Below are 15,698 nucleotides of genomic sequence, written 5' to 3'. Positions count from 1 at the left end.
TTGAAACAAGTCAAGCACAGAAAGAAAACTACTAGCGAACTGCTATGAGATTGCATTAAGAGGCTTGGTGGGAAAACGCGTGCCCCTTAAAAATCGTCGGAACGAGACTGGACTATGTTGAAGCAGAAATTACCTTGAGGTGGATGTAACAGTCCTTCAGCTCCGACTCCCTGACCAGCGGCCCCTCCACGGGGCCGAACTGGGTGCGCTTGGGGATACGCCTTTTGGAGAACACACCGCCCAGGAACCTGTCGATGTACAGCACCAGGGGGAGGCTGGCCCGCGCCCGGGTCAGCACCGGCCGGTTGGGGATCGGATGCAGGGGGCCGTGCTTCGGGCACACGGACGAGTGCGCGTTATTACACTCCTCACACCCTACACGAGAGAGCAATCCTCAACGTCACAGTCTCAGGGGAAAAGTTCCAACCTGAAAAATCCCCAAATCTAAACTTCCCAGCCCAAACTCAATGCACTCCTACAGCTGCAATACCCATTCCACTGTAATACATTCCTCCTCAGAGGCCACTAAGATCCTGTACTTTTCTTCTAAAAGCAGGCAGAATTAGCTTGCGGCCTGCCGGAAATAATTTGCAGGCCGCGATTTATTCCTCTGTTGGATATTCATTCAAATAGTGGCATTAAACTTGCAAATCAATTATAACATGTCTGAAAAGAGAAAAGAGGAGCTTCTTAGGCTAAATGTTGCAAAATCTGATGAGAATTTTATAATATGTAAATTAGGTGAATTTTATAGTATGTAAATTATATCACAATAAAGCTGTTATTTAAAAACCTGACAATACTGTTTAATCAGTTTCCTCAAAGGGAGTTATAGAAGCCTTATTGTCTGGGCATGTCTAAATCAACAGAAAAAGCGCTGTTGAGTTTGAGATTTCCGTGTGTACTGTGTGAAGGTAATGCTGACATGAATGAATTTAGCATCCCATCCTTCATTCACCTGGATGACACAGTTAGCCCAGCCCTGATATGTACTTTCAGCTCATTCTGCAAGTGACCGGTGGGCACTAAGCATCCACGTTCACCCCCTTTCCCAGTGTCACCCATCTGTCAGCTCACCGCCAGAATGAGACAGGTCGAGCCACAAAACAGGAAAAAGTGGTTCACCCCCTTTCCCAGTGTCGCCCATCTGTCAGCTCACCGCCAGAATGAGACAGGTCGAGCCACAAAACAGGAAAAAGTGGTTCACCCCCTTTCCCAGTGTCGCCCATCTGTCAGCTCACCGCCAGAATGAGACAGGTCCAGCCACAAAACAGGAAAAAGGGACTGGGCCACACAGAGAGCATGCTCGTGACCCTAAACAAATCTAATTAACCAATTATAGTTTACCCAACTCTGGCTGTGTGATGACCTGACTTAGAAAATGGGTATTTCCAATTTCCACAGTTCTCCAATAATGGAGAGCTATCTTGTATTAATATTTATAACATAAAGTGACCTTGTGTGTTGTGTATTTGACTAAGGAGTTGCCTTGAAAACTTATGAATTCAAAGAAAAGCAAAATGAGGAAGCCCTTCTTTGGGCCTGGAGATGAACACTGGCCCCATGCAAACAGGCCTACCACCACGACACAGAAGGTCCAGGGGAAATACGGTGAGACCTCAAAGCTCTGCAGAGTCTCGTAACTCACAAGGGGAGATAAGGACTTTGTCATCTAGGCACGAAGTTGATGGGCAGCGGCAATGGCTTGGTGGGTGGAAGCAGGACCCACCCCCCAAGCAGGCAGGACGGACAGGCAGTCGTCCTGGGCACCTGCAGCCAGCAGACACCCGAGTTCGAACCCTGGCTCTTGAACAACTGAGCACGACCTTGGGAAAGCTGCCGACCTCACAAGACTGTGCGGAGCGTTAGTCGAGCTAGAAAAATGCAGCGCTCTGGTGCCTGGGGTGTCTTTTCAGAACAGGCGTCTTTTTATAACAGGCATTTTTTCAGGTCGGTATGAAGAGAGGTAAAGCAGGAAGGGAACTTGTGGAATCGGAAATGGCCGGATCTGCCAGGACTGGACCACATCACGGTCTGGCAGCTGGAGCTCTGGGATCAGAGACTGAGGCTGGGTCCTGACCCAGCCCCGGCCCCCTGGGGCACTGAGCAGGCCGCCCAGCTTCCCCTGGGCTTCAGTTCGCTCATCAGTACAATCAGAACTCTAGGGACAGCCAGGGCCTCCTTCACAGGCTGCCTGAGGATGGAGTGAGGGCGACACCTAGACCGGGCGCAGCATCTGCACCAGGAGCCCCGGCAGGGGCCAGCCCGCCCTGCGCCCACACGCGCTCCCGAGAGGCGGCTCTACGTACACAGGTCGTGCGGGTCGAAGGGCCGAGGGGGGTCAGGCTCCCAGTCGTCCAGGTCTGTGTCTCCGCCGTCCTCCTCCTCCTCCTCCGAGTCTTCTGAATCCTCCTCATCCTTGGCCTCCAGTCTGGCCATGGGGCTCTGCAGGGTCGCCAAAGGGTCCGTGCCACCCACACCCTCAAGCGAAGGTAGCACCTGGCTGTGCACCGGCAACGAGGCCTGGACGACATTTAATCGTAACGTTAGTACAGCCTGTTTGGGGTTAGCCAGGACACACGCAGAACACAAGGTTTGGGCGCAATACTCTTCTCGCCAGCTCCCTTCGAGGCCCTGCAGAAATGACTCTTATTTCCATCTATGGGCTGTAATAAGGGATCTGTTTTCCTTTTTTGCTGTTTCTGCCCAACATCTGGGCTCTGCCGGTGCCAGCAGGAGTTTCAGATCCCACGAGCCCCTGACCACATGCTGGGGACTGTCGTGCCGATCCCAGCCTTCACCTCAAGTCCCACTTCCTTGCTCTCTCAGCCTTTCCAAACCTGCATGAGGGGCCTGCCCTGTCTCCCCGGAGACTTCAAATATGAAAGTAATGAACCCTTCCAAACCCTCCTGGAACATGTGTGGTATCATCAGCCTCAGTTTGGTTTGGGGTAGGGACCCTCCTGCCTTTGCAGGGGGCCACACCATAATGCAGGTAAAGATCTGACCCACCTTCAACCACGTGGCTTTAAAATTGAACACGTGGTGCAAGACGCAGTTGGTAAAATTCAGTGGGTACCAGCTCTCCTGTCACACACTTCAGAGAGGCCGAGGTTTGTAAGTAACAAGGAAAGAGATGCCTATTTTGTTCATCACACTGAAATTAGTCTCTTGCAAATAAGACACGGTTTGGGTCATGGATTCGATTAACTTTACCAAATACACCGGAGGAAAATAATGGTACCTTAAAAGTTCTCACCTTCTAAATAAGCGGCCTCGGGATATATACCACTCAGATCCCTCTGACGCAAGCGCATTTCTCCTGCTCCGTTAGCACCATTACTCATACTCAAGCCATGCCCTCCCCCTGTTCAACAAGTAAGACACGTGTTTGGAAGTGCCTACTCCCTTTTTTCTTTGTCTTTCCTCGCCTAAAATGCTCTTCCCTCGGCAACCGTCTAAACCCCGTCCTCGTCGTCTGCTTTCTCTGGGAACAGCGTCCGCTCTCTGCTCTGACCTTCTGCAGCCCCTGGAGTCACAGAATCCCACCCAGCGACACCGTCCAGCCTGGGCTTCACGTTTCCTCACACTGCCCACCAGGCAGCCCGGATGGTTCTGGAACAGCTCAGGGATGTTCCCGTGGAGTCAAGACCTCCCCGACTTCCCTCTCGAGTTACACCAAGTAAGTGCCCCCTCTGTGCCCCATGAAGACAGTTCCTCCAGTACTTCAAGACCCAAACCCCTAATGCACTGACCCATTGCTCACGGTCCTGCTGTGTCCATTCACCCCTCAGCGGATCCCCATCAGCTTGCACCAGCGTTTACTGGAGACCGCCACGTCCTAGCGCTCCCCATTTGGAAGTGGCAGGTCACTGGGTCCTCTTGTCTGCTCAAAGAGCGCTACTGAACCCTTTTTCTCCTGCTCAGGAATTACATAGCTGATTTTTACTTAAATGGCCATGTATCTCTAGTAAATTTCATTTTATTGTCTTTTCTGTTCTTTCAGTCCGCCAAGATCTTTCAGAATCTTGGTTCTGACATGTCACACCTTAGCTGTTCCTCATAGCTTTGTCTCCATTGCCAATTCGTGTGCATTTCCCTGGGAGCCCAGCTTGCCTCTCGAACTGTACCTCACGCAAGCAGACCACAGGCTTTGGAGTCAGACAGATTTCGATTAAGATGCTGGCAAGTTAACACACTTCTCTGAACCTTTGTTTCTTTATCTGTAAAATGGGCATGGTAATACATACCTCATAGGTTGTTGTGAGGATTAAGTGGAACAATGTGTATATGAGGCCAGTAGTAGAGTGTCTGGCATTTAGTAAGTGCTTAATATTAATAGTAATAGATTATTATTATTATCTAAGTTCTTTAAGGACCGAGGTGACAGCATGTATTTCCTTTACAACCTTAAAAGGCTGCTGGCCACATAGCAGGTATCCAATGAAGATTAGTTTGTGGAAATACATCTGGCCCTTTGGGAAATGATATTCTGCCGCTCTTCAGAGAAACATCCTTTCTCAGTGGTGCATCTAAGAACCTCTCAAACTCTGTAAAGAAACAATATTACAGAATCTGACCTGCCAAGGCAGTTAAAGGTCACTGCCCAACATGGGAAACCCTCAGGCTGAAGAAGGCAGATAAAATCAGTTACCTCAGATAGCACATGCGTGTTTTAACATGCATTCACTTAACCCAGGAGCCAGACTCTTGCATGACATTCCATCTGTAGCTCAGGGCCTTTCAGAAGTGTAGACAGGAGGACAAAATTCTGGGAGGTATTTCTGCTTCAACTTCAATAACAACAATAAAATGCCCACTGACATGAGGAGTCAACAAGCAAAAGAATAGGGACTTCTGGCAACAGAACTGCAACTGCCACCCCCTCTGCACCCTGATCTGATCGGCTCCCACTTGCTGTCTCAGAGCGCAGCTTCGATATCACCCTTTACTCTAAGCCACTCAGAGCTTATGCCAGCCTTAGTGATGAATGTTATCACACACTGAACAAACCAAAGCATATATCCACCTCCACTCCTCATAAATTCTTTATCTCTTTGCAGAGCCAACCTGAAAGAATGGATTCAGCAATTGGGAGTTAACTCCCATGAAGTTGAGCTGTATTTTTCCCCAACAGATGCTGCTAGAAAGACTGCGGGTCAGGCAAGTTACTGCTGGCTTCTCGCCACTGCTGAGAAAGCTGACATCAAAACAGACGGACAACCTCCTCGTCCCTGGGCTGGAACTCTCCTCAAAGGCTGTGGCAAAGAAAAGGCTTGAAGCCTTCAGCATTTCCTAGAGGGACCGATGCTAAAGCACAGGTGGAACATATACCAGAATCATGCAAGTTACCGTCGAAAAGGGATGGAAAGTGGGGATAATCATTTGTAGGTAAGAACCGTGTATTTCAGATAGCATGGACCTTAACACACAGTAGGAATGCATTACAGGTTTGTTTCACTAATAATTCAAATTCAACTGACATTTACGGCGTGCCAGAGGAATCTAAATTCCTCTGAGGCCAGATCACTTTACCACCCAGCTCCTAAGTGGCAGAGAGGAAATCCACATTCTGACTCTGCCCTGCTTTTCTGCTACATCACAATGGCCCCTGTGGACTGGAGTCGATTCAAGGAGAAGGTAAACAGCGCATACACCGTGAGTACCCGAGCGACGAGCAGCGAGGTAACACACCTGCTCCTGAGGCAACGGCCCGGCAGCAGGGCGGGGAGCCGTGGTGCCAACTTCCCTTAGAGGAAAAGATTAGTAACAAAAATAGTTTACGCCCGTTCATTTTGTCACACACGATAAAGCGTGGCGAGAGGAAAAGGAATTTGTTAAACTCGTGGTATACCTTCTCCTTCCCACTTAACATCACTCTCGGTAATTATTTCTGAAGCGACATAATGCATTTCAGTATACAATTTATCTGAGAGTGAAACATGAAACTACACTGGACAGCAGCAAACACAACAGAATGCTCCGGGTTCCTACTGAGACCAATTATGAGGGCAGCATATTTTCCTCTCAGTGTGTGGGGAGCCACACATGTTCCTTTTCAGAAACAAAACGGAGACTGTGCTTCTAGGTCTGGAGAGTCCCTTGCCTTCCTTACGGACGAGGGAATGCGTATATGAAAAAGGTTTCAAATGGATTTTGCCACCACTACCGACAATTGAAAAAACAGGCACCTTTTTGCTAAGGATTGAAAAAAAAAGCACCCATCACCTATGTTAAACCCTCACTCTAACTTTCTATCCAGAATCTATCCAGGTCATGGAATTAACTGATAATCACTGAGGTGTTATAGCCGGAAATAAAAACCGTGCGGGTTGAAAGGAAACTGCAATAAAGACAGATGCTAAGGCAATGGCTGTACTGCCTGTTATGCCGGGTTCACAGAGCTGTCTGAGAACAACTTTTCTTTTGTACAAAACATAAACAGGCAGATTGTTTCTGGAGACTGGAGAAGAGGAAGGGCCCTCTAAGGTGCAAATAGCAACAAAACCTCTAATTAAAATGATACCTTAACATTAAAGCAACAAAATAACCACTTTCCTTATCAGATTGGCAAAATATTCAAAGAATGCAAATACCCAACGTGGCAAGGGCGTGTGGAAATGGGCGATCTCATACACTGTTGGTGGGAATGTAAACTTTTTCAGCATCTGAAAAGCAATTTAGAAAGTCCTATCAAAATGACTTTCTCATTTATAATGACAAATTTCAAACCTATATCAAATAGAGAGAATAGTATAATACATGTTGTGTACCCATCACTTGGCTTCAACAATTATCAACTCAGAGCTCACCTTCCTTCAGCTGTTCTCCCGCCCACCTTCCCCCTCACTCGATTGTTTTGAAGCAAACTTCAAACATTATATATTTTCATCTCTAAGTAGTTCAGTAGATATCTCTACAAGAAAAGGACTTTTATATTTTATTTATTATCATACCTAAAAAATAATCATTCCTTAACATCACCAAATATCCAATTATTGTTAGGATCTCCCCAATTGTCTCATAATTTTTTTTTACAGTTGGCTTGTTCAAATCAGGACCCAATCAAGGTCCACGTGCTGCATCTGACTGCTATGTCTCTGAAGTCTCCTTTAATCTGTAAGTTCCATTTCTCTTCTTTTCTTCTGCAATTTGTCTGCTTCCCGCAGTCTAGATGGTGCTAACTGCATCCTTGTGTGTCTTGTAACTTGTTCCATTTTGTTTACTGTGCTTCCTATTAGTTGGCAGTGAAATCTAGAGACTCGATCAGATTCAGGTTCAATTTTGGGGGAGGAATACCTCTTATGTGGAAAAATACAGTGCTGTATGTCAAGAGGAGGTACACAACACCAGGAACCCTATAATGAATGTTCTCTCTTTTTAGTGATATTGACAATGTTCAGGGGGTAAGTTGATCCATTCATTACAAAGTGCCTCATCAGCTTTTTTCTGATGATAGGAGATGAAAAATGGTGAGACTCTAAGCCAGTCGTCCCCCCTTTCTTTATTAGTTGGATGCCTCTATAATGAAATTTCCCTCATCAAGTGATTGTTTACCTGTGGACACTCGGGGGGAAAGGCTGGATTCTTTCCAGCCATTTACCACTTTTCCTAATAATGTGGTGGTCCCCTAGCAGCCTCAAAAAGTGACCAAAGAGTTATTTCTTTTCATATCAGTATGAACTTGTGGATTTTAAATATATTTAATGTGTTTCAATCTACTGTAGATATTTTTCCTTTTTCATGAGTCAAATTGTCCCATTTTGGCCCCTTCAAGTTAGATCTTGAGTTTCTTCCCAGGACCCCAGAAGAGAAGTTTTTACTCGCTTCCTTGCATTCTGATAAGACAAGATGTTTCAGGCACATCTTGTACATTTTCTGCCCCAGGGCTAGAATCTGTCGTTTTTCTAAGTAGCCCTGATTCCTTTTATTGGAAAACTGTAGTTAGAGACTACATCATTGCTACTGGACTGATGACTTCATCTAAACCTTTTCAGTGGCCAGAACTAGAAAACATGTTTTTTAAGAGAAAAAAAAGTCATGAGTTCATACTGATATTCTAATTCAAATTTAGGATTCTAACTTTGTATTTAAAGTGTTTGATTTTTATATTTGTATCTTTTTTCACTTTCACAAAAATCTTGGTTCTTAAATAATTTAAAATGTGACTACCTTTAGTCTCTATCATTTCTCTTTGGGGAATTTATTCTAAGGAAATAATCTGATATGACGTCTGTGAGAATGTTCTTTATAGTAGCAAAAAAGAAAGAAAGAAAGAAAGAACATACATATAAAACAATAGATGGAGAATATAAATAATAGAACATCCCCATAATAGAATACTATACAGCCAACAAAAATGATGATGTAGCTTTTCAGGATGTTATTAAAAGAAAAAAATATCATCAAGATGAAAGCTACTTTAAAAGAAAAAAATATCAAATACACTGGCTAAAATACAGTCAACTATTGAATAAACATATAAAACCCCAAACGAAATATTAGCAGACCAAATCCAAATCCAGACATATATGAAAAGGAGCAAATAGAATTTATTACAGAATGCGAGGCTGGATTAACTTTTAAATATCAATTAATATAATCCACCCTATTAACAGTAAAGAGAAAAATCTCAACAGATTCAAAAGGAGCATTTGATAAAAATCAGCATCCATGAATAATAATCAACATCAATCAATAATAAACACGCATTAAAAACTATAAATAAAGGGAGCTTTCTTAATCAATGTGTTCTTTTTATAAAAATCCTGCACTAGGGACTTCCCAGCAGTCCAGTGGTTAAGACTCTGCACTTCCACTGCAGGCGGCGCGGATTCGATCCCTGGTCGGGGAACTGAGATCCACAAGCCAAGCCATACAGTGCAGCCAAAAAAAAGAAAAGAAAATCCTGCACTAAACATCATTCTTAATAGTAAAGTAGTGAAAGTTTTTCCTCTGCGATCAGGAAGGAAAATGAGAAATCTACAAACCTACTAGCACCTCTGTTCAGTAATGTATTGGAGATCCTAGCCAGCAGACCAAGGGGGGACAAAAGAAGAAATAAAAAATAAAAGATGTAAGTGAGCAAACATAACAAAACAGAAACAGAGTTATAGACAAAGAACAAACAGGTGGTTACCAGAGTATCGGAGGGTGGGGGAAGGAAAGAAATAGGTGAGGCAGATTAAGAGGTACAAACTTCTAGTTGCAAAATAAGTGAGTCATGGGTATGAAATGTACAGTGTGGGGAATACAGTCAGTGAGTAATATCCTTGTGTGGTGACATATCATAACTAGACATCGCGGAATGTATGAAATGTATACAAAAAAATCATTATGTTGTGTAACAGGAACTAACACAGTATTGTCGGTCAATTATACTTCAAAAACAAACATAAAAGCTTATAGAAAAAGAGATGCCCCTTGTGGTTACCAGAGGTGGTGGATGGGGGAGGGGGGATTGGATGAAGGTGGTCAAAGGGTAAAACTTCCAGTTACAAGATAAATAAGTCCTAGGGATGTAATGTACAATGCAATAGATATAATGAACACTGCTGTGTGCTATATGTGAAACTTGTTAAGAGAGTAAATGCTAAGAGTTCTCATCACCAAAAAATATTTTTTTCTATTTGTTTAATTTTGAAGATGACGGATGTTCACTAAACTTATCGTGGCGATCACTGCACGATGTAGGTAAGTCAAAACATTATGCCGCACACCTTGAACTTATAATACAGTGCTGTGTGTCAGTTATATCTCAATAAAACTGGAAGGAAAAAATCCAGCTTTGGATTTTTTATGCTTATATCAGAAAGAAGGAAAAAAATCCAGTTTTGGATTTTTTTCCTTATATTGGAAAGAAGTAAAAATGTCAGTAATCATAGACAACCTGACTATTTATCAAGAAAATCAGAAATAGAACTTAGAAAATAAAATTTAAAAAAATCATACCATAATTTACAATACCATCAAAAGACACCAAATATCTAGGAATAAATCTATCGAAAAACCTCTACCCAGAAGACAATTTTCAACTTTTATTTAAAACTCAAGGATACTATGATATATAAAATAGATAACCGACAAGGACCTACTGGGACTTCCCTGGTGGTGCAGTGGTTAAGAATCCACCTGCTAATGCAGCGGACACGGGTTCGAGCCCTGGTCTGGGAAGATCCCACATGCTGCAGAGCAACTAAGCCCGTGCGCCACGACTACTGAGCCTGCGCTCTAGAGCCCACGAGCCACAACTGCTGAAGCCCATGTGCCTAGAGCCCGTGCTCTGCAGCAAAGAGAAGCCACCGCAATGAGAAGCCTGCACACCGCAACAAAGAGTAGCCCCTGCTTGCCGCAACTAGAGAAAGGCCGCACGCAGCAACGAAGACCTAACGCAGCCAAACATAAATAAATAAAATAAAATAAAGGACCTACTGTGTAGCACAGGGAGCTATACTCAATATCTTGTAATAACCTATAATGGAAGAGAATGTAATAAAAGAATACATATATTTATACACGTATGTATAACTGAATCACTGTGCTGTATACCTGAAACTAATACAACATTCTAAATCAACTATATTTCAATAAAAATTTTAAAAATAAATAAACTCGTGGATAGATCATATTTACAGATTGGAAGACTCAATATTATAAAGATGTCAGTGATTCACAAACTGATCCATAGATGCAACGAAATGCCAGTAAGTTTCCTGCAGGACTTCGGTGGAAACTTCAGGCTGATTCTAAAATGTGTATGGAAAAGCAAAGGGCCAAGAAACTCTTGAAGAAGAACAAAGTGGAGGGAGGATCACACTCCTGGATGTATTATGGTACTTTCATAAAACTGAACACGATATAGCGATAAAAATAGAAGGGAAGGAAACCGCGGGGGCACCCAACAACATGAACAACGTGACTCTCCCACGCAGAATGTTAAACCAAAGAACAAGACAAAAAGGGGAGTTCCCTGCTGGTCTAGTGGTTAGGATTTTGCGCTTTCACTGCCGTGGCCTGGGTTCAGTCCCTGATGGGGAAACTGAGATCCCACAAGCTGAGTGGCAAGGCCAAAATAAAAATTAAAAAAAAAAAAAAAAAAAAAGACAAAAAGGAAACCATACTAAGGTATTCTGTTCATATAAAGTTCAAAACCATGGAAAACCAGTCTACAGTGTCAGCAGGCAGGAGAGTGTGACCTTTGAGGAGAAGGGAAGGAGAAGTGATTAGGAGAGAGCGTGAGGATGGCTTTTAGGAGATGGTAATGTTCTATTATTTAATCTGGGTGTTGGTTACAGAGTGTGTTCACTTCGTGGTATATCATTGCATTATTGCTTATAAGTTTTTGCACTTTTCCATATGTATGTTATAATTTAATTAAAAAGTTTAAAAAACAGTAAGGAAATATGGGGGACATAAAGCAAATTACACAAATAACGTGGAAAAGAATAGATATAAAAATGAGCACAGAGAGGATGTTAGATATAGAAAGCAGAATCAATATACTCACACTGATATTCCTGGAAAAGTGAACATATCAAATGAAACTGAATAGATCTTCAAAAACCTAATAGATGAAAATGTTCCCGAAACAGAGTCTTAACCTATACATGAAAAGGACACACCCTGTCCTAGGGAATTCTGATTCAAATGCTGGTGAAGTCATTAGACTTCAAAGAAAAACTTCAAGGATAAAGAAACACTCAAACAGCCATTAAGATAGAAAAGGAATGAGGAAAATAATCAAAATTAGACTCAAGATTTGTATAAATTAAATGCCAGGAGATAATGGAGCAAAATTCTAAGTAGCTGTGGTTACTGAACAGAACATAAATACATTAGTTACAATAATAATGCAACTAACACCAAACACTGGGGGAGGAGAGGAGGGGGAGGAAGTGTCAGTGTGCTGATGTCAGGTCATCGCAGCAAGAGCTGAGGACACAGGGGACCGGAGCCCAAGGCCGGTTAGGAAACCGTGAGGACTCCAACCTCTTTCCGGTTCATCTCCATTTGCTTTCCTTCTATTACACTCAAGTAAATTTAAGTTTAAAGCATTTAGATTAATAATAGCATTTAGGGCACAATTTTCCCCTGCTTGTTTATCTTTGTCTGTTTTATGTCTGGGAGGAAGTCTAGAATAATAGTTACCAATTGTAAATTAATGAGGATGTTCCTGGACAGAATTTGTTTGTTTGGGTTTTTTAATGTACTTCTCTTTTATTTTGTATTGCTTCAACTTTTTATTAAAAAGAAATCATTACTCCAAATATTAGTGAATGAATTAATCATCTATGAAACACAAAGGCATTTCATTTTATTTTTTTCCTTCCAAGTTGTAAAAATGAATTAAATCTATCCATTGCTTGCTTGGTGGAATCAATAAATATTCACAGAAATGGACATGATTTGTTTTATCAAGAGTAAACTTAATTAGTACAAAATTACTAAAATAAAATAGTAACTCTGCAACAGAACATTTGTGTCTCCCCAAAGTTTATACATATGTCGAAACCTAATCCCCATTGTGACGGTGTTAGGAGGTGGGGCCTCTGAGAGGTGATTAGGTCATGAGGGTAGAGCCCCCATGAATGGGATTAGTGCCCTTATACAAGACTCCAGAGAGCAGCCTCACCCCTTCTGCCATGTGAGGGCACAGCCATCTGTGAACAGGAAGAGGGCTCTCACCAGACAACAAATCTATTGGCACTTTGGTCTTGGACTTCCCAGCCTCCAGAACTGTGAGAAATAAGTTTCTGTTGTTTGTAAGCCACCCCGTGTATGGCATTCTGTTATAGCGGCCCAGATGAACTAAGACAAGTTCTCATTCAAGATGGCAGACCCACAAAATTGTAGGTCACTACCAGTCAGGAATAAATTCAACCATAACTGCTATGATGAAGACTCCTAATTCTCGCTAGATTTCATAAATAATATCAAAACAATTACTGTTCATTTTCCAAATTTTAAAATGCAAGTTTCCAAATCACCTACTAAAAAATTTTAAAAGCAGAAAGTGCTTACTAATGAGAATTTACTTGATAATTACTCATGACACTCAGTGGTATAGCTAAATAACAGTCATACTAGCCAACATGAAAATAAAACTATTTGGATTCACATTCCCTTGAGGGTAAGACTGACAATATCTAGTTTCTGCACCTTCCTTATCACTTTTGCAACCTGGAGGAAAATAACGAAGAAGTCCCTCAAAGTCAAGTAGGATATATTAGAAATATAGATAAAAGGAAATAAATGTTTTAAAAGAAAACCAAGAAGAATCTCAATTCTCTGAAAGTAGAATGAGGAAGGTTGCCGCTAAATATATATGTAATTTAAGCAGGAATTTTTCCCTAATATTTAAAAATAGATTGTCATACTAAGTAAGTCAGAAAGAGAAAGACAAATATCATATGATATCACTTGTATGTGGAATCTAAAATATGATACAAATGAATTTATTTACAAAACAGAAACAGATACACAAACATAGACAACAAACTTATGGTTACCAAAGGGGAAAGGAGGGGGAGAGATAAATTTGAAGTTTGGGATTAGCAGATACAAACTACTATATATAAAATAGATAAACAACAAGGTCCTACTGTATAGCACGAGGAACTATATTCAATATCCTGTAATAAACCATAATGGAAAAGAATATGAAAAAAGAATATATATATTATATATATATATAACTGAATCACTTTGCTGTACACCAGAAACTAACACAACATTGTATATCAACTATAATTCAATAATGTAAAAAAAATACCAAGTACTAAAATGTTTCCCAATTTCCATAGACACTTTTGAAACTCAGGATTACTCTTTGGAACTTGAACCAATACCCAGTTGATATGCTTATTTTAATTTAATGCTTGAATTCCCCTGACAAATCATTTTTTTATTACCACGCTATTGCAATGTATACTGGTTGGAGTGTGTTAGTGTCATGTCCTGCTTTGTTTTCATTAACGGACATTGAGAATATTCTAAACGCATGAGAAATAGACATCCAGAGAATGCACAGTACAGAGGGTTGGGGGCATTCCAGGGAAGGGTAACTTCAGTATTACCCACAATCAACAAAAAGGCAAAAAAGCAACTCATTACCTGCTGAGCTGTAGCATCCTGTTGGACATAAGCTACCTGGCCTGGGTCTGTAAACAGCGTCTAAACAAACAACAACAAAAACTTATCAATAGATCGTTAGACAGCTCATCTACACAGGAAAAATTATACTACTGCTAAGCACCAATTCTTGAGACAGTTAACTACCAAATAGCTAGTAATAATCTTTCGTTAACAAAGAAGATAAAGATAGTACTCTTACATTTTGCTAAAGCCTTTCATCCAGATGGCTCCAAAGAGATTGTGAAAGCTAACCATCTCTATTGGCTAACATACTTCATACTTCAGGAGTTTACTCTAAAGCAAAGTCTCTCCTGAGACTGAATGTCACACTTGATTAAAACGGCATGCTATGAACAGGGGGGCATGCATTCAACACGTAACACTCTATCACAGGAGTAGCCTTGCAATTAAATGAAAATAGTTGGAGATATACCGGCAAACAGAAGAGTACTGTATTCCCAAGGATTACAACTCTTTCAAATATAAATGCACACTCATTACCACAAGAGAAGTAGAAGGAAAATAAATTGAGTTTAATGTTGCACAGATTCTGTTTTGGATAAAAGCCAGTAACATCATAATTTTAAAAGTTCTGATTATAAACACATAATTTGGGCCGTGGTGCAGCAAAGATAAATGGAGAAGGAAAATCTTCAAAATGATTTTAGCCAGGGTACCACAGAAAATCTCCAGTCCAGAGTATTCTTTCTAGAGACTTTAATTTGCGCGAGGCTTTAGCAAACCTATGGGCATAAGAACTAAGGTTAAGTGTTGATTCCAGAGAACCGTAAAAGAGAATTTCAGCCAGTGTCAGATTTCTTGTATTTGACAATAAAAAAAATTATCATAATTCAGACATTTAGTAACACAGTAATGAACCAAAAGTTGGTCACAGGACATTCTTCACATAATCTACATGCACTTATTTTAATACAGCTAGGGGACTAAAACTAAGAAAGGACATTCCAAAAGTACCATCTGACTATTAGGCACGTTCATCTTTATGTAGATTTGAAAGGTATTTATTAGGTGGGTCCCATGTCTTCTTGGGAGTGATTTGAGTCTCTTGATTAAATATTGCATGAGGGCAAATTTTTATTACCAGGATCCTACTATAAACCATGGAACTGATTTCTCTTTTAATGTGTTTAAAAGTGCTTTGTACACTGTAAAGTGCTGACAATACAAACTAACATTTTTTTTTAATATTTATTTATTTTGGCTGCGCCCGGTCTTAGTTGTGGCACACAGGATCTTTTTAGTTGCAGCATGCAGACTCTTAGTTGCAGCATGCGTGCGGGATCTAGTTCCCTGACCAGGGATCAAACCTGGGCCCCCTGCATTGAGAGCGTGGAGTCTTACCCACTGGACCACGAGGGAAGTCCCATACAAACTAACATTTATATATTGGGGAATATTCGTGTCATGCATTTGGAAACTAAAATTCAGAGTCACTGGCAAAAAAATGAAAGTAGCTGTAATCGTACAGTTTTTACCTGTGCTTCTATTACAGGTCTACACATCAGTAAGTTATTAGTAAATAGCAGTTAATAAGCTAGTAGGAT

At 41.4% G+C, this 15,698-nt stretch overlaps 1 protein-coding gene across 1 annotated transcript in view; it reads right to left on the bottom strand.

Moving 5' to 3' along the window:
• The window catches only part of PRDM10 (PR/SET domain 10), an 87,532-nt gene that overhangs the window by 38,076 nt on the left and 33,758 nt on the right, over nt 1-15,698 (bottom strand). The window contains exons 4-6 of the mRNA XM_060017666.1: nt 14,113-14,172; nt 2,310-2,523; nt 134-375 (exon numbers count right to left, since the gene is read on the bottom strand). Coding sequence (XP_059873649.1) covers nt 134-375; nt 2,310-2,523; nt 14,113-14,172 — 516 coding nt within the window. The remainder of the gene's footprint in view (nt 1-133; nt 376-2,309; nt 2,524-14,112; nt 14,173-15,698) is intronic.

Source organism: Delphinus delphis, chromosome 8 (assembly GCF_949987515.2).
Source record: "Delphinus delphis chromosome 8, mDelDel1.2, whole genome shotgun sequence".
NCBI classification, from domain to species: Eukaryota; Metazoa; Chordata; class Mammalia; order Artiodactyla; family Delphinidae; genus Delphinus; species Delphinus delphis.
Note: the sequence above shows the minus strand (reverse complement) of the source record. Positions and strands in the feature narration are given on the sequence as shown.